This window comes from Schistocerca serialis, chromosome 9 (genome assembly GCF_023864345.2).
Source record: "Schistocerca serialis cubense isolate TAMUIC-IGC-003099 chromosome 9, iqSchSeri2.2, whole genome shotgun sequence".
Lineage (NCBI taxonomy): Eukaryota > Metazoa > Arthropoda > Insecta > Orthoptera > Acrididae > Schistocerca > Schistocerca serialis.
Window position 1 is genome coordinate 136,664,213 of NC_064646.1, and position 22,747 is coordinate 136,686,959.

Consider the following 22,747-nt stretch of genomic DNA (forward strand, 5'->3'; position numbering starts at 1 on the left):
ATCATAACACTGCACAGGATAGAGCACAAACAGAATGCTACTTAGTGAGTGGTGTACAAAGAGGTTTCTTGTAGACACCAGGGTGCAATGTCCGTTATGTGTCTGAACCTGGTGAGCAGAAGGATACTTAGGCCATCACGTTAGAAGTTACATGGTGTTGGCAATAATGGTGTGGAGTTGTTTGGTATGATGATACTTGAGTTTACTCTTGGGACAACTAAGTTTATGGAACAAATGGAAGTTTTACCATATATGGGTGAAGGATAGTCAGTGATTTTCAGGCTAGATTTTCTTTACAAACATCGTGCTAGGATTTATCTTTGGTGACGTATGATTGAACTTAGTGAAACTTTGTTTCACTTCGTGATACAGTTGTAGATGAGGCCATAGCGCAAGGCTCATCTGTCATGAAGGTGATGCCAACTAAACTGCAGACAAGTTTGTTAAAGATTGACCAAAAGAAATGGGAAAAGTAGTGTGGGTTTCAGTGGGTACTGATCTGCCTTGTGGGGCTTTGTATGTGGTTGAATCATTCTCAAGCAGTGAAGTATTAGATGGTTCACACAGTTCTGTGCATAGAAGCTTAGTGCACAAGAGTAATGTTGATGGGGAATATATGGTTCCAGTTAGTGTAGATAATTTTGGCAGAGGTGGCATTGGTCCATCAAAAGGTATAATTCCAGCCACTAAAGAAGTATTAAAGGAAGAAGAATTCGATAGGTTGAGTCTGGATATAAACCATAAGCAATCTTTCGATGCTGCGAGAACGTGGAGTGATCACACAGCTATGGAAGAAGTAGCAACTTGTTTTGTATAGATGCGTGGTTAGCAGCAACTCCGGTAACTCAGCACTTTATACCAACAGGGGATAGTACAATGATTTATAGAAAAATGTATCACGTACTGAGACATTTACTGCTGTTAATACAGGAGTTCACTGAACAACTACTATGAGATGGGATCATAGAACCTAGTGACAGTCCCTGGAGCACAAATAAAATTATTGTCCCTAAGAAATTATTGGATGGAATGAGAAAATATAGGTTTTACTGTGATTGTAGGTTTCTGACTGCACAGACTGTTACAGAAGCTAATCCAGTCCTTAATATTATGGAAACCTTTGGATAATTTGGGTCAGTGTCATTATTTTACTATAGTGGAATTCAAAAGTGACTATCATCAGTTAGAAGTAGCATTTGAGGATAGACCAAAGACAGCATTTACAGCACCATGCAGACATTATCAGTATAAACAGATCCCATTTGGTTTAAAAAATGCACCTGCCACCTTTCAGCAGTTACTGGATGGAATTTTAAGAGGGTTAAAGCATAGAACTGTATCGTGCATTTGGATGACATAATAGATTACACAAAAGGATATATTGGAGTATGTGAGATAGTTGGAGGATGTATTTAACAGATTATGGTCAGAATGTTTGATGCTGAACACGGACAGGTGCCACTTTGCTCAAACTCAGGCTACCTATCTGGGACACTTTGGTAGTGAATATGATGCACAGACTGATCTTTGTCTTACAGATATAATTTAAAATTTTCCAATACCACACACAACCCAGAGGATACAGTTGTTTATTGATTTGTGTAACTATCACCATAAATTTGTAAAGGACCTTGTAAAAATAGCTGCCTGTCCAGAGTGTCTTGATATAATCTCAACAAAACTGCCCAGTTACTTACTTGATTAGCACATCTGTGACAGTGGCCTCTACTGCTTGGTTGTGGCTGGAAAAAAACTTAAAAAATTTACAGTTTGCACACCGAGCTTTTTTTGGGCTGCAGCATATTTTTGGCGAATAGATATTCGAACAGGTGGCCTCCAAAACAAATGGAGGGCATCTGAAAATCCAGAAATTGAAAATAAACTGAAAATAAATTAAGAATAAAATAATTCTTCTGAATTAGACTGTAAGGAAATTCTGAAGTAAGCCTTCATTCTTATGGCATGTACATATGTATGTATGTTGTGCAAGGTTCCAAGAATATGTTAAACTGTAGGCTGCCCTGTAAATGGCTAGGTAAGTCATTTCAAAGGTCAGAGAAAAGCGAGGTCATGCCACCGCCAATAGGACCAGGTCTAATAAAACAGTGCAATATTCAAGCCAACCTTCAGGTTGGTGACAACTTTATCTTATTATGTTATTCAAAAGCATACGCAGCAGAATAACACAAGTATAGTAGCATTGATAGTCATTAGTGTACATTTTACATCCTCATTCAATACTTATCATGAAAGTTAGCCTATAAAATGAGGCAACATATACATCAGCATAAAAGAATCAATGCAAGGCATGAAGAAGAGTGAGAAAAACACAGTAGAAGAAGCAAGCACAACAGGAATAGTGTGCAAGAACCTGAAGTAATTTGGTAACACTCATTGAAAAGTAAAGAAAGATAAGGAAGTCCAGAGGCAACAACTGACACAGGAAGTTAGTATGGTACTTTATTTTAAAATATTTATATGAAAGAATACACAGCACACAAATAAAATTTATATACAAAATCTTCATAAATAGACATGGTTTGAATTGTATTTGGGCAACCTATTTACATTTTACGCACTCCGATTTACAAAATAAATTAGCACAGGTAAAAAAAAAATGTATTTGTCTTTTCACATTGAGATTTTGTAAATAGCTTTAGGATTCTGAGGGAAATGACTGGCCACATGATATGTCATTGTGTGTCTAATCTCATCTTCATTAACTAATATAAATTTATACAGAGAACTGCAGGAGGTATGACTGGGTCAGGATTTTTTTAAGCCAATTTCAACAATATCACAGGTATTGACTGTCTATCCAAGTTTTTAGTTGAGTGATTTTAGGAGTTTCACATAAACCAATGTTTCATCAATCATGATTATCAGAAACACACGTTAAAAAAGCTTGATAAACTTATTTTAATAATAGCATGGACTTGTTAAAAGGAAAATAAAATTCTGAAATAAAATTTCTGGACACATGACAATTTATATCACATCACAGAGAAAATGAATTTCCAAAAGTATTGACATATGAAAATGTAAAATAGTAATGTATAGCTTTTTAAAGTTTATATATTTTATTCATCCACCTTCACAATATTTATCTGTTGATTTGATATGCAAGCCACTGTGCACATTTGAATTTCTTGCTATCTTTGTATGATATGGTGCAGGAATAGAAAACAGATTTTAATATTTCCATTTTGTGTTCCCCATTACTGCCATAAAATGGCATTGAAAATGATGTGAAAATAATGATATTTCACAAGAAGACTGACTACCACTTCCTACAAAATTGTATGTTTTAGTGTTGCTACAGCAAGCACAGCCATATCAACCTCATACTATTGTTTTCTTAATGCCTTTAATGTTCAGTTCTAACACTGAAATGTGTACATCATTCACAATAATATACACATTTGTCTCTTCTGCATGATTATGTTTATTATTGTTAATAAAATACTGTGCAGTCCTCTATTCTTCCACTCTCACTCTCACTGATTGATTGTTTTATTTTACTGCATTCGTCATGACTTATCTTTGCTGATCTCATTACCATGAATTAATCTCCTCCACATTGCTATGTTTATCTTCCTTGCTCAATGCTCTAGTATAAGATTCACAATTACTGCGTGCCTCAGCTAGTCAACCTCCTATGTTATTTATGCAGCCTGAATGTTCAATACAGTTTCTTCCATCTCCCCTTTTATTTCTTTTTACAAATTGAAATAATTTCTTCAGTATTCCACTGCAGCACAACATTTTGAATAACTTATATTTCAATATGTTTACCACACAAGGTGATCTTCTGGGACCACAATCAGTGGCCTCTATAGAAAATTTTCTTATTTGTGGAACTTCGATGTCTTGTAGTATAATACTGTTCATTTTAGTTGCATTCAGTAATTTCTTTTCTTTAATCAAACATTTTATCTGTCATCCATAAAATCTGAATACACAGTTCAACAATATGGAAAAAATATATTGTTACTCACACATAGTGGAAGCAGTGAGTCACAGATAGGCACAATGAAAAAGAAAGCTAGAAATATTTCAGCTTTTGGCCAAAAACTCAACCCACTTATACAGCAAAACACACACACACTCTCTCTCTCTCTCTCTCTCTCTCTCTCTCTCTCTCTCTCTCTCTCTCTCTCACACACACACACACACACACACACACACACACACACACACACACACAGCCACTATCTCTGGGTGTATGTGAGTTTTTGTGTGAATGTGTGTGTTTCTACTTCTGAAGGAGGACGTTGTCCAAAAACTAAATATTTCTAGCGTTCATTTTCTTTGTGCCTGTCTACAGTCTTTTTCGTTGTGTCTGTCTGCAACTCAACACATCTTCTATGTAGTGAGTATCACTCTATCCTTTCCAAACTGTTTTTATTTCTTCCTGGACTTTCCACTGTTTGAACACACAGTTCATTATTCCACGTTCCCTAAAATTCATATTTTGCATTTATTAACCAGATATAGTGGGAGATTATCTGTTCTGCTCATTCTGTGATCATATTTCTTTTGTTGTCACCTACAAATCCATCTCATGTTTCAGAACAGGTATTATGACATTCATTGTAATAAACACAAATCAGGAGCTCTTCTCATGTTTTTCTAACTTTTTAAAGCTTTGACAATCACAGTATGATGGTTATTTTATTATATTTTGTTATTCTGAGTGAAGTTTGTATGCAGGAGAAATCAAGTTAAATGTACAACCTTTATATTTTTTTATCTATTGAATCAAACTTTCTAATTAGTTCCAATACTATTTTTTCTATTCTCAGGGCTTGTTTGAGAATAATATTTCACTATTGGTAAAGGTTTATTCCAACATAAAATCAGATTTCTATGGTAATGCAAAGATCTTTCTTTGAGCAGTGTGCAGCACTGGAAAATTAAGACTGACTCACTGTCACATTATCATTGTCACGAATTTGCAGTTCTGCAGAATTCCCTATACTACTTCTTCTCCCCCATCCCCAACCCTATTTTTGAGATGTGAGTGATATATCTATCTAGCTATATCTAGATAGTCCATGGAGATGTGATGATCACTGTGCACTGCTTTGCACAAGCTATTCATCCACTGCTGTCAGAATTAGCATCTGCATAACATGTCTTTTTACGGTCCAATTCTATATGAATACACATCCTCCTCCTATATCAATATAACTCTGCAAATCCTGTTATGATATTAGTAGAAAATTCTTTGTATTGACACTGAAATGTATATATAAAATAAAATCAGATGCTCAAAAAATATTACATTTTTCTGTAACTAGAAATAGTATCCATAAATTATATTATGTTCAATGTACATAAACAGTGTGTATAACATACTGTGCTACATATTTGATCAGACCTCTTCCATTACAAGGTCAAATCTGCTCTCATCCTGACTCAACACAGCATCAATATTGTAACAAGCTGCATGTAGAGTAATTATTACCAAGGAAGCACCTGAAAAAGAAGAAACAAATGTAAATAAAATGTTGTGTTGAAAATAATTTAGCACTGAGAGATGAGGCTATTAAAAGTGGTATATGCAACACGTCACACTATATCAAAATCACAATTTGCGTATTCAGGGCAGGAAATGATTTTTAAACATTTTACACTGATGCATTATCTAATCTTCATTTTCTCATTGTGGGATGTCGTGTCTTCACAGTTCTGTATTCTCTTGATAAAAATCACATTTTAACCTAACTGGAATACTTCAATCTGTAGCAGTCAATTTAGCACATTGCCTGAACTTGGAGATGAGTACCATAATTAATAAAAATTAATTATTTCTTGCAATTTCAGATTTCACTGCATAATCAAATATTTGTTTGGCATCGTGTTTTCTTCAAGTACAAAGAAGCTAACATGTAATCTGAAAGTAAACTTAATTTTAAATGGTGCACTACGAGAGAAGTACTGCACATGATCTAGGGATTTGTGTCTTTTATTACCAATCCAAAAGTGCACTGTCCCAGGTCCGATTCCATACACTACTAAGATTATGAATAAAAATGTCAATTATGGTGACTGAAGGCTTCCGGTATATAGAGTCATTCATTCTACATATGACTTCCAAAAAGAGGGCAAAGGCTCAGGCCACTCTTTTGCCTTTGGGGTAGGAAACAATCCAAACAGGTGAAACAAGTCAATGGAAACACTGCTGCATTAAAAACTAAAAAGTGTATCCACAGAACATGCAGTCTTGTACAATAATCTCTTGGTTATTATTCCTTTCACATTTTAAATTAAATATAAGCTCTGGAGGTATACTAGTCACATGTTTGGATCTTCAGGTGAGGCTGTGCAGAATGTTAGACACTTCAATGTCATAAGGAAAGTGGTTCTAGGGATCAGTGAAGTGAAATGGGAATCTGGTTGGATGAGTAAAAAGTAATAATAGCAGCATTAGTAAATAGTGTAATGGGAGTTGATATTCTTATGAAAATAAGTGTAGGTATAAAGATGAGCAACCCAGAGTATGAATGATTTTTATGAGGGCTGAATCAAAGTTGACAGCAACCACATTTGTAGAGGTTTACGAGCCCACTTCACAAGCTGACACTGAGGAAATAGAGAGAATATATTAGGAAATGTAGAAACTGATGAACAACATGATTGGCAATGAATATTTGATAATTCTATGTGACAGGACTACTATAGAATGTGTAAGAATGGAGGGGACAATTACTGGAGAATATGAGTTGAAAATGAAAGAAGAGGAAGTGAGACTTATAGACCTCTGCAATAGGTTCCAGAACTGATTTCCCATGGTGTCTGTTCTTTGGGACATGTCTGAAAGAACAGACACCAAGCATTCATACAATTGATTTGCCGTGATGGACAATGAATCCACAACCTTCAGTGTGGCTGCATATTTATGTTCAACCTCCAGCGGAAATCTAAAATTTGCGAACATGGACGACATGCAAGGAGACTTCGGACAGGTATTCCTAGATGGGAATATGAGTTAAATGGGGAGTGTGCCAAAATTGTCTGTGCATTTGAGATGAGCACTGCGTCTGGATGGCGCAATGATTAACACAACTGCCTTGTAAGCGGTAGGTCCTGGGTTTGGGTCCCAGTCTGGCAGACATTTTCACTCATTGCCGCTGATTCCATAAACTTCCAATGCAGCTGATATTAGTTCTTCCCCTTCCTTTCTTCCCTATTCACCTTCAATTTACATAATAGGTTTCAAAAGGTTGTAGCAAATAGTCTCTTCCAAAATCACGAGGGAAAGGGAAAATGTATACATAAGAAAGACAAGAAAGTGCAGGAAGATATCAACTAGACAATATCATGATTACAAAAAGATCTAGAAATCAAATTATGGGCTGAAAAGCATGCTCAAGAGTGGACATAAACTTAAATCACAAATCCACAGTGATGGTGAAGAGGCTGAATTTCAGGGGGATGATTAAAAAGGAGTACACAATGAAGTGGAGTACTGAAAATTTGATGCAGATTGAAGTATAGTGCAAATTCTCGAATGCAGCGATGAATGGTCTAAGTAAATGACCCAGAATAAATTAGTATAAGCCAAGTGGAATATAATACAAAACGAAATAATTAAGGCAAGACAGGACACCATGGGCATAGCAAAAGAAGAGGGAAAAAATAAAGTGGGGGTGGGGGGCGATGCTGTGAATAACTCAGGAAAGACTTGAGCTTACAGATGAAAGAAGAAAAATCTAGAGTGCTCAGAATGACATAATAATCTCGTAGTAAAGGAGGAGGAGGATATTAGTGTTTAACGTCCCGTCGACAACGAGGTCATTAGAGACGGAGCGCAAGCTCGGGTGAGGGAAGGATGGGGAAGGAAATCGGCCGTGCCCTTTCAAAGGAACCATCCCGGCATTTGCCTGAAGCGATTTAGGGAAATCACGGAAAACCTAAATCAGGATGGCCGGAGACGGGATTGAACCGTCGTCCTCCCGAATGCGAGTCGTAGTAAAGGCTGCTTAGGAATGAAATGAACAGGAAGTATGAACTAGCTAAATCAAAATGGATGATAGAAACATGTAAATACGTTGAGAAAGAAATGATGGTAGGAAAACTTAGCTTCACCTACAGGAAGTAAAATGTAAATGTGTTCATTATGACATGTCGATGGGAAACCTTTCTTAATTGCAGAAGAAAAAGCAGACACGTAGCAGGAGTAGACTGATGGTCTATATTATGGAGAAGCTGGTAACAGTCAATGTGTACCTTTGGCATTATTGAAACCTTTGGAGAGTGGAGGAACTATCTGCTTAACAAGCTTGTTAGCATGACCATCCTCCGCAGCAAGCACAGAAATACTCTTTTTGTAAATAAAACTGCTTTTTTGTCCTGCAACTTAATTCATTTTTCCCAGATGTGTTTCACCTTTTTCTTGCTCTAAGGCATATTCAGTGGGATTTATAACAATAAAGTTTTGTTATTTTAGATTATCAAACAGTTCATGTCACATTTTTTTATGTAAATAAGTAATTACTTACAGTTTTTTGTGATCTGTGTTTCCTCTCATCTGGTCTGAAGGTCGCATTACCATTTTATTTCCAAAACATAAGCACAATTCTGTATTCTGTACTTTTTCATACTGTTCACCATGTTTCTCCTTTTTTGTGGTGTACTATTATTCAGTCTTGTGCTGGCAGATTTAGCTATTTGTTCAGACACTGTGCTTTTAACTATGTAAAGATTTTTAACTTTATTGTGTGTTTCCTTCTCTTTGGTTTGTTACCCACATGTTGCCAGCCTACCGATGTGTATGTTCAAAACCAACTTCTCTCTCTCTCTCTCTCTCTCTCTCTCTCTCTCTCTCTCTCTCTCTGTGTGTGTGTGTGTGTGTGTGTGTGTGTGTGTGTGTGTGTGTGTGTGTGTGTGTAAAGGGGAGTGGAAGGGGGGGGGGGGTTGGTGGTTTGAGTTGTAGAGTGTTGAATATGAATGTAATAACTGTTAGAGAGTGTTGAAAGCTTTGGTGACAGCTGATTTGACTTGTGGTTTCAGTGTTATGTGGAGGGGTTCATGGATTAGTGAGTGAAAAGGTGTTGGGTGGTGTTGTTGTTATACTGGATGGTATTATTATTATTATTTTATTATTATTACTACATCCATCCTCTTTGGGAGTGTTATTCCATTATTTTATCTATTAGTGTAAACAATGAATCGTTTGGCATGTGTACTTGATCATTCAACAGGGTTTTCCTTTCTGCTTTCCTTTACTGCGTGTGGTAATTTTCTTCCAGCGTTAGTTGGTGCTCTGCAAATTTGAAGTGGTTTGTCCCATACTTCCAGGTTCTGATGTGTTCTTTGTATCGGACATCAAATGTTTTACCTATTTGTCTTATGTTTCTGCCTTCTCAAGTGTTACACTGTAGTTGATATATACCTGCTTTCTGGTATATGTCTGTTTTTTGTCAGTTTTAGGGTGTATTTTTGGAAAGAACTGTCTGTTGTGTATGCCATCTTTATTCCCTGTCTTTTGAAAATGTTGGTGATTTTATATTTGTATTTGTATAGCATTGTGTATCATATTGTGTTTTCTTTAATCTTTTTCTGATTATTCTATGTAGTTGTTATGGTACTGCATGTTTCTGTCTGGTTCTGCTGCTTTTATTTTACTTTTAATTTTGTTGTTTAGCTTTGTGACAATGTTACTATCGTAACCATTGTTTTGTGCTATCTGCATTATTACGACCAGTTCTTTTTTGTGGTTTTCTTTAGTGAGTGGCCTGTGTTGGGAGCATGTGTTGAAGTGCTGCTTGCTTTTGTGAGTGTGGGTGGTTCGAGGATTGGGGAATGATTATGTTGCTGTTGGTTTACGGTAAATTTCAAACATATGCTTGTGGTATTGTTTTTTGATTTTTATATCCAGAAAGTTAATTTGGTTATTCTGTTCTCTTTCAATAATGCATTTTATATTTTTATGTACCTTGCTGATGTCAGTATGTAGTTTTTCAAATTTTGTGTGTGGTTCATCTATTAAGCAAAGGATGTCATCCATGTACCTGAACCAATATAATATGTTGTATTCTTTTGTTACTATTTTTGTGAAAATGGTCTGTTCAATGTAGTTTATAAAAATATTTGCTAAGACTCCTGAAATTGGGGACCCCATTGGTAATCCATCTTCTTGTAAATAAAATTCGTTATTGAACTGGAAATAATTTTGTTCTCTTACGAGCTTTATTAATGCGTGTATTTTCTTAATCTGTTCATCAGGGAGTTAACTATAAGTTTTCAGGTGCTTATCTATGATTTCTATCATTTCTGGTACTAGTATGTTGGAATACATGCTTTCTAAATCAAATGAGAGGAGTGTTATTGTGCCTGGGATTTTTACATCTTTTATTTGTTATATTAGCTGTGTAGTGTTTTTAATGGTTCTGTCTACTTGTACTTTGAAATTTTCAGACAGTAATTTTAAGATGTCTCCTGAAAGCTTGTAAGTGGGGAATTTTCTGAAATCCAGTATTGGTCTCACAGGAAGATTCAGTTTGTGGATCTTTGGTTGACTTCAGAGGACAGGTGGGGTGGGATTAATTTGTGTCAACTCTCTTTTCTCTATGTTATCCAGTATGATCCTATACAAATATCAAGAGCTCAGATGGATAACCAGTCCTAAGCAAAGAAGAGAGTATATAGAGGAGCTATACAAGGGTGATGTACCTGAGGGCAATATTATGGAACTGGAAGAGGATGTAGATGAAGATGAAATGGGAGATATGATACTGTGTGAAGAATTTGACAGAGCACTGAAAAACCTAAGTCAAAAAAAGGCCCCGGAAGTAGACAACATTCCATTAGAACTACTGATAGCCTTGGGAGAGTCAGCCATGAGAAAACTCTTCCATCTGGTGAGCAAGATGTACGAGACAGGCGAAATACCCTCCGACTTCAAGAAGAATATAATAATTCAAATCCCTAAGAAAAGGATGTTGAAAGGTGTGAAAATTATCGAACTATCAGTTTAATGTCACAGGTGCAAAATACTAACACGAATTCTTTACTGACAATTGGAAAAACTGAAAAACTGCTAGAAGCCAACCTTGGGGAAGATTAGTTTGGATTCCATAGAAATGTTGGAACACGCAAGGCAATACTGACCCTACGACTTATCTTAGAAGACAGATTAAGGAAAGGCAAACCTAGTTTCTAGCATTTGTAGACTTAGAGAAAGCTTTTGACAATGTTGACTGGAATACTCTCTTTCAAATTCTGAAGGTGGCAGTGGTAAAATACAGAGAGCAAAAGGCTATTTACAATTTGTACAGAAACCAGATGGCAGTTGTAAGAGTCGAGGGATGTGAATGGGAAGCAGTGGTTGAGAAGGGAGTGAGTTTTGCTATATAGGGAGCAAAATAACTAGTGATGGTTGTAATGGTACTTGAATTATGCAACCATTACGGCACCTCACCTGAACCTCTCGATACCAGTAATATTCTACTGGGTTTCTGCAAAGTAGTTGACATATTTCTGAGACAACATTCAGATTTTATTTCATTTGTGATACATCAATATGTTTATATTGCAATGATATTATTCTTATGTGTATTCTTTTTTTTTGTCACTATGACCTTTGACATACTTGTAACTCTGATTTTTGGGCGCATAAGCGATTATTAGTTAGATAGTTGTTAACTTGTTAGAGAGTTGGAGCTTGAGAAAGTCAAGTGTTGGACGTCATGTTGGAAAGACGCATAACGTAATCAGCTTACAAAATGTGAACTTTAACAGTGACTGTGAGGAAGAGGTTTTCAAGTATGTTTTGTATTGTGCAGCGATGTTTAGTGTTTACATGATATTGCAATTAAAAGGAAGTGTAACTTAAATTCGGAGTGCTGATTGCTTTTTTAACATCACCATTGTCCTGCAAAAGTGTAATCTTGAAGAATGATTTGTGAAGCGCATCTACAAAACTTTTGAATATGGCAGAATAAAACCTAGGCCTCTTTGCATCTGAGCTTGGAATCATAACCACCTCGATTTTCAACAATTGAGCCATGATTTTACGACAAGACCAGCGTGGGAAACACAAAAAGATGAGTGCATAGTTTTTTCATTATTACATGAAATGACTATTAACTGTGCTCTAATGACACCTGCCACATAATATGACTGCTGTTGCCCGAAAATGCAGTATTTAGCAGTGTGAGCAACACCACAATCGTTATAAAATTTTGACCTTTGTTGTGGTAGGGTTGTTAGATGGTGGAAGTAGGGAGGATATAAAATGTAGACTGGCTATGGCAAGGAAAGCGTTTCTGAAGAAGAGAAATTTGTTAACATCGAGTATAGATTTAAATGTCAGGAAGTCTTTTCTGAAACTATTTGTATGGAATGTAGCCATGTATGAAAGTGAAACATGGATGATAAATAGTTTAGACAAGAAGAGAATAGAAGCTTTTGAAACATGGTGTTACAGAAGAATGCTGAAGATTAGATGGGTAGATCACAAACTAATGAGGAGGTAGTGGAGAGTACTGGGGAGAAGAGGAATTTGTGGGACAACCTGACTAAAAGAAGGGATCGATTGGTGCGACACGTTCTGAGGCATTAAGGAATCACCAATTCAGTATTGGACAGAAGTGGGGAGAGTAAAAATTGCAGAGGGAGACCAAGAGATGAATACACTAAGCAGATTCAGAAGGATTTCGGTTGCAGTAGATACTCTGAGATGAAGAAACTTGCACAGGATATAGCAGCATGGAGACCTGCATCAAACCCGTCTCTGGACTGAAGACCACAACAATCCAGTATGATCTCTGTATTTTTCAGACTGTTTTTTAGTTTTGTCAGGAATCTGCTTGTTAGGACTGATTTTAATTTCGTAATGTTATTTGGTATAATGAATTCTTGTGTTTTTTTTCAATATATTGTTCTTTGTTTATTAGTACCATTTTGTTCCCCTTGTCTGCTTTTGAAATGATAACATTTTCATTTTGAAGTTTTCTCCTAAGTTTCCTGGGTGTTTAAGATTCTGTTTTTTGTTGTTTTTGTGGCGTTGTGTTTTTATACTGGTTATTATATTAAGGATTTCTTTTTTTACTAGTTCTCTAGTTAGTCTAATATATTGACACTCCTGTTTTCATTCCTATCTTCCCTTGTCAAAAAACTTTCTGCTTCTATAATTAGATTTTCTATGTAATCTTCATCTATTTCTGAATTTACATTGTATTTTAATCATTTCTCCAACATCTGTCTTTCTTTACTGTTTAATTGTGTGTCTGTAAGGTTCACTGATCTTGGGTAGAATTTGTGTGTATATTTTTCTTGGTTGTGTGTAAAGGTACTGTGTTGTGACTGGAGTTTTTTGAATTGGTTGACACATAATAATAATAATAATAATAATACCACCCAACACCTTTCCACTCATTTATCCACGAACCCCTCCACAGAACCTTGAAACCAAAAGTCAAATCACACACACACACACACACACACACACACACACACACACACACACACACACACACACACACAGATTAACATCATGAACAGAAGTTGGTTTTGAACATATACTTTGTTAGGTTGGCAACCTGTAGGTAAACAAACCAAAGACGAGGAATACACAATGAAGTTAAAAATCTTTACGTAGTTAAAAGCACAGTGTTTGAACAAATAGTTATATCTAGTGGCAAAAGAATAATAGTACACCACAAAAAAGAAGGAGAAACATGGTGAACAATATGAAAAAGTTAAGAATATAAAATTGTGCTTATGATTCGGAAATAAAATGGTAGTGTAATCTCCATATCACATGAGAGGAAACACAGATCACAGACAACAAAGTAATTACTTATTTACATAAAAAATGCAATGTACATTGATAATCTAAAAAATAACAAATGTATCATTGTAGGCAAAAATAAAGCTGCAGCAAGAAAAGGTGGCTTTATTTACAAAACAAGTGGAACTATGTGCTTATTTCAGTTGGTGTCAAAATTCCATTAAACAGGTGACATACCTGTAAGCATAGGTTTCAGGTGGCCATTGTCACTGTCACTAAAATTCTTTTGGGCTGTTTACCGTGTTGTCAATACATAACATCCTTCCTCAGAGCTTTGTGCTTAGTGGCTCAAGGCCCTTAAGAAGCCCATTTGCAACAGTGGCCAAAACACTGGACAATTTTATATTTGGACAATGTGGTCAATAGCCCAGAAGAATTTTTTTGATGAATGACTGTGCATTTCCAGAAAAGTGTTAGTGTCACATACCAAAGAAGGCACAACCAGGCAAATGTGAAACTACTGGACAGTCAGTTTGACAAGCAACACTTGTAAACTGCTGACCTGAATAATATACAGAATAATATGAATAACATTGAAGACTTACTGGATGAAGATCAGTTTATTTTCAGAAATGGCAAAGGTACGAGAGACGCAACTCTGACCTTGCACTTAGTATGGAAGGAAAATCAACACATATTCCTGTAATCTGTGGACCCAGGGAAAGTTTTGAAAATGTGACGTGGACGAAGATGTTCGCAGTTCTAAGATGAATGGATCTAATGAACAGAGACAGATGAATAATCTACAATAGCCACACATGAGTATTAAAAGTGAAAGACCAGGGAAGACAAGTTAACATTAATGTCTAAAGGCAGGGATAGAGCTTGTCACAATTATTGTTCAATATCTATGTCAAAGAAGCAATAAAGGAGTTGGATACAATTTTTGTAAGAGCAATGAAAGTCCAAGGGAAAGGGATAGTAATGCTGTGACTCCTGCATATAAGAAGGCTAAAGAACAGGCCAACAAAATTACAGATCAATATCTTTAATATCAATTTGCTGCAGAATTCTTGAACATATTCTGAGTTCATACATAACAAATTTCCTTGAGACAGGAAAGCCCCAAACCACATATCAGCATGGATTTAAAAAGCATCACTTGTGCACAATTCAGTTGCCCTACTCTCACAAGATATACTGTTAACCATGGATTAAGGGCAACAAGCACATTCCGTATTCCTAAAGGAGATCACGTACAGAATACTAGTGCAACTCATTCTTGAGTCATGCTCAAGTGTTTGCGATCCCCACCAGGTTGGATTTAAGGGTGACATTGAAGCAATTCAGAGACATGCTGCTAGTTTTGTTAACTGCAGGTTCGATCAACACATGAATATTATGAGGATGTTTCGTAAACTCAAATTAGAATCCCTGGAGGGAAGACTAAGTTCTTTTCCTGAAACACTATTGAGAAAATTTAGATAACTAGCATTTGACAGTGAACGATACTACTGCTGCCAACATACATTTTATATAAGGACCACGAAGATAAGATAAGAGAAACTGGGGCTCATACAGAGGCACATAGACAGTAATTTTTCCTTCATCCTATTTGTGAGTGGAACAAGACAGGATATGACAAACAGTGGTACGAGGTACACTCCACTGTACACCATATGACAGCTTGCAGAGTATATGTATAACTGGATAGATAAAAAGTCTACTCACAAAGCAGTGGGAGAAAAACATATATGAAACTTAAATAAATGTGCAAGATTTCGGAGTTAGTGACACCTTCTTCTGTCAGAAGAGTTGAGGGGAAAGAAGAGGGATAAAGAAAAAGGACTGGTGAGGGTCTGGAAAGTGGAGAGTTCAGGAAAGTTGCCCAGAACATGGGTCAGGGGAGACTTACTGGACAGGCTGAGAAGGAAAGAGTCTTTCCTTCTCAACCCATCCATGAAGTCTCCTGTGACCTGGGCTTACCGTGATGCAAGGGCAGAGGCACAAGTTGATGGGCATCTGCCCTGTGTTTTAGCTAATGATGAGACGTGTGTGTCTAGGGTTTTAAAGTTTTGTGATGTGTCTGGACTCTGGCCTAAACTTTTAGGCTGGAGGTTTTGGTGTATTGCACAGTGGCTGGCTCCTCCCTTTTTCCTTGCGTCAGCCAGCCACTTCCATCTACTATATTGTTTTAGCTCCCTCTACCACTTTCTTCCTGTGTTGTCTGTGTTTTACTGCTGGTGGCATGCTTCGTCCCACACTTTGGTGTGGGTAGGCCCATATTTTTCCAACCTTGTTACCTGTGTTTTACATTCTGTTTTATCTTACTGTTCTGAGTCTTTTCTTGACACTCGTCTGAATCAGTTACTGAGCGGGTGCTGCAGACCTCACCGTCGTGCGCCCATACAACCCTCTCCATCCATTCGTCCATCTGGGCTTCTAGGTAACTTTTCCAAACTCTCCTCATTTCCTAAAAATCATCAGTCCTTTTTCTTCATCCCTCTTCCTTTCCCTTCAACCCTTCTGCCAGAAGAAGGAGCCACTGGCTCCAAAAGTTTGCACATTTACTTATGCTGTATGTATATCTTCTCCTGTCACCACTTGCTGAGTACATTTTTTATCTAGCCAACTACATTTTATTTTCAAAAATTGGTTATTTTCATTGGATTATGTATACAGATGTAGATGTTTAATATTTTCAGATGAAATATCCCTTCTAATCAAAAGTAAGGAAGTCCTTAAAGATGATGATGATTATTATTATTATTATTCGGGCTGAGGGGGCACTTGACATCATGTTCATCAGTGCCCTGATGAAAAGTCAACATGAAATCTCATGGGTGGGGACGAAGGCTGTCCCCACATGCGAAGCAGTTTGTAATGTACTAAAGTCTGCCACCCTTCCCCACCAGTTCAGGGATGAGGCCTGACAGTGCTTCCTTAATATCAGTATACAGGACACAAATAACCACAATATGCTGAACTGAAAGCAGCATATCACAAACTTCACAGAAAGGTGGATCCTCCTGCTGGACGAGGAAGCATGTGTGGAAGGGCTATGCCCGATGCGCAGTCTGGTAGGCAAAACCTCCTTCCAGAGGCGAGGCTGACACAAAGTCTGCCAAGTTCGCTGTCTGACACCTGCAACCATTCAGTCTCCCACTGACACATGACGCATCTGTCAGAAAATGAGATAATGGCGTGCAACGGGATGGGACATTGATGGACAGCACCATCCAAACATGCTTCCTTGGTAGCTTTGTTAGCCATGTCGTTACCCTGTATCCCAATGTGCCTAGGTACCCAGCAAAAGATCACCTCCTTGCCAAGGCATTGGAGCCGCTGTAAGGGGTCATGGATGAGCTGAATCAGCAGGTCTACTGGATACATTTGGTGAAGTGCTTGCAGTGCACTAAGAGAGCCTGAACGGACAAGAAAACTCATATGGTGATGTCTGTGAACACTCTCCAGTGCTATCAGAATGCCATATAACTCCGCATCATAAGTTGTAAATTGTTCTGGAAGATGCACTTTAAAAACCCTATCAGGTAAAACCACAGAACAACCGAGAGCATTCTCCGTCTGTATAAATAACAATAAAACTATGGTACATACTTAAAATACACAAAAACAGAGTTGTAAAAACCAGATCTGGAGTACAAGTTTTCGTGTACTGTATCAAGCTTAAAATCACTTTGGGCCTCTGAAGACAGCAAGGCGGCAGTGCATTCCATCCCTGGGTGTGTATTTTCATGCCCGAGAGCTCCAAGTCCACGAGACAGTCCATTGCATGTATACCAAATGACTGGGTCGCTTGAAGCCGATTCCTGGACAGTCACTCGAAGGGGAGTTGGATCACTGAACTAAGTTCCAAAGACTGAGATGATGTTGAGATTTTCAGTGCCTGTCAAGCCTAAAGGATACTTCGCCGAATCTGGAGTGGTGGCTCATCAGCCTCTGCACACAGACTCTGAACTGGGCTGGAAGCCCTTTGTTCGTAGGTCTTTCAGGTGTGGGAGCCATGTTAATTTCGAGTCAAATAATAAACCCAAAAAGTGAACAGTGTCTGAAAATGTAAAATACCACCCCCCATTGTAAGCTCTGGTTGGTTAAAACTCTGATGAGCACGATTAAAATTGACACACACAGTCTTCTCAGAGGAGAACCGAAAATCAGTTGTCTGGGCCCAGGTTTCCAGCCTCCTAATGGTCAGCCGTAGCTGACTTCTTGTTGTCGTAAGGTCAGAGGAAGAGTAGAAGACTGCAAAATCACCCACAAACAAAGAGCATTTGACAGGGCTCCTGATTGCGGAGGAAATGCCATTGATAGCGATGGCAAACAATGTGACACTGAGGACACTGCCCTGGGGCACACTATTCTCCTGAACAAAGCAATCAGACATGGCATTACCAATGCGATAATGAAAACGCTGGTCCTCGAGAAAGGATTGGCTCAGAAGCGGCAGGCGTCCACTTAGTTCCCATTCATGAATTTGGCGAAGGATGTTGTACCCCCAAGTAGTGTCGTATGCTTTTTCAAGGTCAAAAAACACACGAACTAAATAGTTTCAATGTAAGAAGGATGCCTGTATCGCAGTCTCCAGTAGAATTAAGTTGTCAAGAGTGGAACAGTAGTGCCTGAAACCGCACTGGGAGCGGCTCAGGTGATCTCGGGATTCGAGCAGCCAGACAAGGCGGCAGTTGAGCTTGCGTTCAAGAGTCTTTTCCATACAACTGATAAGGGCGATACTCCGATAACTGTTAGGGGTGCAGTCCTTGCCTGGTTTCCAGAATAGAATTAATATCGCCTCCTTCCAAGTCATGGAGTACTGTCTATCAAACCAGATCTGATTGAAACAAGAGAGGAGCTGACCTTTCGCTTCAGGGCAGAGATGACGAAGCACGGTATAATGGATCTCATCAGGCCCTGGAGCAGTGTCTCTGGCTGCAGATAAAGCTGATTCCAGTTCCCACATGAAGAATGTAGACTTCTTCATTACATGAGAAGAAGTTGAGCTTCCTCCCCCCTGCAGTCCGACGGAATACCTGAACAGCAGGAGCTTGTCTGGATGACTTAGCAACAGTAAAGAAGTGTTCAGCTAAAACATGAGCCATGTCGTCTGGCGTGTCCACCAAGACCCCATTATTTGACGAGGCTGTAAGGGGATGTGGACTACCCTTGCCTGAAATCCGTCTTATTGATTCCAAACATGTGCAGTGGAAGTGGACCGATTCATGCAAGTCGTGAATTCTCTCCAGGAAGCCCTTTTCTGTTCTTTGATCACTTGTCTAGCATGTGCTCTTGCACACCTAAATGCATGAAGATTGTCTTTAGTTGGACACTGTTTGAAGTTCCGCAGAGGTGTCGGTCTGGCCCTGATTGTCAACTGACAGTCGTCATTCCACCAAGGTACAGGACGTCGTCTGAGGTGGTTACTAGACTTGGGGATGGACTCTGTGGAAGCCTTTTGCATCTCATGAGTGATACGGGCCTCTCCCTCCTGGGCACAGTCCTTTAGTTCAAAAATAGCCTGTTGACTGTACTGTAACCAATTTGCTCTTTGTATCAGCCACCTGTGTGGTCTCCTGCTGGCCACTGTCCTAGGTGGCAGACGAATCCACACTTGGAAGTGGTGACTAGAATGTAAATCTGGAGCCACTTCCCACTGAACTGAGTCTGCAATAGCTGGGGAACAAAAACAAATGTCAACAGCTGAAAAAGATCCTGTAGCTGTGGAAAAGTGAGTCATATGACCTGCGTTCAGAAGGCAGATATTCTCAGAATGGACAACTGCTCGATCATCTGACCCCTGGAGCAAGTAGTAGCTGAGCCCCACAGCAAATTGTGGGCACTGAAGTCCCCCACACGGAGGAATGGGCGTGGGAGTGCCTGGAGAGGTCTGCCAGTGCATTCGCATCCAAAGCGTCATGAGGGGGGGGGGGGGGGGGGGGGGGGTAGGTACGACGAACGCACTGTGATAGTAAAGGGTGCGAGAACTTTCACAGCAATTGTTGCATGGTCATGGTAAGAGGGACAGGAGAGGAGTGGAATCTGTCATCAATGAAAATAGCCACTCCACCTTTAGCCCTGTCTCCAGTAGTATCGTCCTTCCTGTGTATGTGGTAACCCTGTAATGCAGATATGTCTGTGACTTTAAGATGTGTCTCTTGTAAGCAGATGCAGCAAGGTGTGTCCTGGACCAGCAGCTGCAATTCTTGCAATATTGAGCGATATTCATTCAAATTCCACTGCAACACAGAAGTCCCTATGGAAGCCATTGGTTAGTGATGGTGGTTCTTTTCTTTCTCCCTAGGAAGCGGTGATTTACTGGGGAGGTCAGGGGGAACATTAGCCAGTTCCATGCTCTCTGGTTCCTCCGATTGGAAGTCCATATCCTCAAGAGCATAGTTGCCATCAGAAAGTGAGAGAGATCGTCGATCCGAAGGTTTACCTACCACTTTCTTGGACTTAAAACTACCTTCAAAGGACGTTTGTCTTTACTGACAGGAGGAGGCGGCTGCCTGGGTTGTGGGGATGGCTTAGTTGGTTTCTGATGTTGGGGAGTGGTATGTGGCTTAGGTGGTAAGCCTACTGCTGATGGCTTCTGATCAGTTGCAAGTGGAGCGTTTCCCCCACAGGTACATCGACAAGTGCACGTGCTCGTACTCGAATCTGTGATCTGAGTTTGTGTGGCGGCATCACACTTAGCAATTGATGTCTTAAGGGCCGATGCAAAAAAGTAGCAAAAACCGGTGGTTGCATGGCTTTGTAAGCCTTTTTAGCTTCACCATAGGGTATGCGTCTCTTTACTTTCAACTCTCGTATTTTCTTTTCCTCATTGTAAACCCCACACTTTCTGCTCCACACTGGGTGATCCCCAGAGGAGTTTACACATTTAGGGGGAAGTTTACACGAAGTCCCTGACTATTGAGTGGAGCCTCCACAATTGCCATAGGTAGCCTTCCCGTTACATCCCATAATGGTATGGCCAAATATGTGACATTTGTAGCATTGCATGGGGTTAGGAACAAATAGGTGAACCTTAAGGTGGATATAGCCTGCAAGGATATGTTCTGGTAATTCAGGAATACTAAACATTAGAATACACGTTGCCGACTTTTCCAATTTGCCGTTGACTCTCCTCATATAATTCTGCACCTCTGTGATGCCCACATTCTTACATTCTTCACGTAACTCCGCAGGGTCCACTTCCATTATATCGGAGCAGGTAACCACGCCCTTACTATAGTTAAGGGTGTTATGCAATTCAGCCTCGACCGGGTAGTCACCTAAGGTCTTACATCCCAGAAGCTTAGATATTTGTTTGGAATTAGCGATTTCAACTCAAAGCGTTCATTTACGAAGTCATTTGTCACTTTTCAGAGACCCAGCAATACCTTCCAATGCCTTGTGAATATAGAAAGGGGATATTGTCTCAAAGCTTCCCCCGTTTCGCTTGATTACAACGAAAGTGTTATGACACACTAATGCCCTGTTACTATTACTCTGAGGCTTCTTTTTGGGAGGACTGACCAACCGAGTTCTCACTGAAGAGTGGGTGTAGGTGCTACCTGACGGTACACCCATCCCATCAAGAGTAGTAGTTTCATGAGACAGTTCCATAGGGATCCCACGAGACACTAGGGAAACAACCGTCGACCCAGGCAGAGCCCTGCACGCCTGAGCAACCCTGATACAACTGAGGGGCAGAAGGTGCCCCCAGAGGTTGCCCACTAAAGACTGTTTTACCTCAACAGCCATTCACCTCCTCAGCCCATAGCACACCTTGAGTTTTTTTTTAGTAGAGAGGTTTGTACCTTCCTTGCGGTCCAGGCGATTTTTTTTTTAGTAGAGAGGTTTGTACCTTCCTTGCGGTCCAGGCGGTGAAGCCAAGACCCCCATTCTCTGAAACACAACATTCCACTGCTGTGTCACATGGTGGTCGTTGAAGTATGACCAGAGCTTACGGTGACAGAGGACTGGTGGCACTTACCAGTCCCCAGCTCAGGAACCCCGGGGTCGCCAAGCCCGTATTCAGCAAATGAATGCTGAACGCCTGAGGGGGAAGTCCTAAAAGACTTATTGTGATTGAGAGAAATGAAAAGCACACTTAGTGCAGAATACACCTTAAGGGTACATAAAGCAAAGAAGAGTAGTAGACAGGACAACAGTGACTTGCATAACTTCAATGACACGGTAACACAAGAAGTAAAGGAATTCTCCTAATAGGAAGCATGGCTACACAGGATGACAAAAACAAGGAAAGCTGTTTGCAGTGAAACAACATTAAATGCTGAGCGAGTGGAGAGAACTATGGAAAACACTTACGATAAAAATGGACAAGTTACTGGGACATCTATCCTTGCATCCAAAAATAGTTAACTTAACAATGGAAGGAGCAACGGATGAGAATAACTGAAGGGATAGAAAGTCTAGAATACATGAAACAGATTAATAAGCTACTTATGTTTTTAATTCTGCATTCCTAACATATCAAATACACAATTCGAAGTTTAACCAACCAATGTTTTCTAGTTCTGTTCCAAGTGTAGGGCATATTTAATGACACCACATGAATAATCTCAACTAACAACTCAAAAATAGCAGAAGTGTAGTGTCAAACACACACACACACACACACACACACACACACACACACACACACTCTTCTCTAGGGGGTGAAGGGTTAGGCTGGGTGGAGAAGGCAAGGGGAGAAGGGAGGTAGGAAGCTGGAGGGAGAATTGGGGAAGAGTGGCTGACTGTTCAATGGGATGTAGCAGGTTTACAGGATAAGAATGCAACACACAGGTACCAGCACCTTTGAGTTCATGCAGCACATGTTGAAAATGAAGAGGAAGGTTGGGCTGTGTTGGGTGACAGAACCAAGGAGGGGATGTTGTTGTTGTGGTCTTCAGTCCTGAGACTGGTTTGATGCAGCTCTCCATGCTACTCTATCCTGTGCAAGCTTTTTCATCTCCCAGTACCTACTGCAACCTACATCCT

General features: G+C 39.3%; 1 protein-coding gene across 1 annotated transcript in view; it reads right to left on the minus strand.

Moving 5' to 3' along the window:
* Nucleotides 1-2,442: 2,442 nt before the first annotated feature.
* LOC126419328 (prenylated Rab acceptor protein 1) overlaps nucleotides 2,443-22,747 on the minus strand; it is a 58,328-nt gene continuing 38,023 nt past the window's right edge. The window contains exon 4 of the mRNA XM_050086512.1: nucleotides 2,443-5,481. Within this exon, the coding sequence (XP_049942469.1) occupies nucleotides 5,378-5,481 (104 nt within the window). The 3' untranslated portion in view covers nucleotides 2,443-5,377. The remainder of the gene's footprint in view (nucleotides 5,482-22,747) is intronic.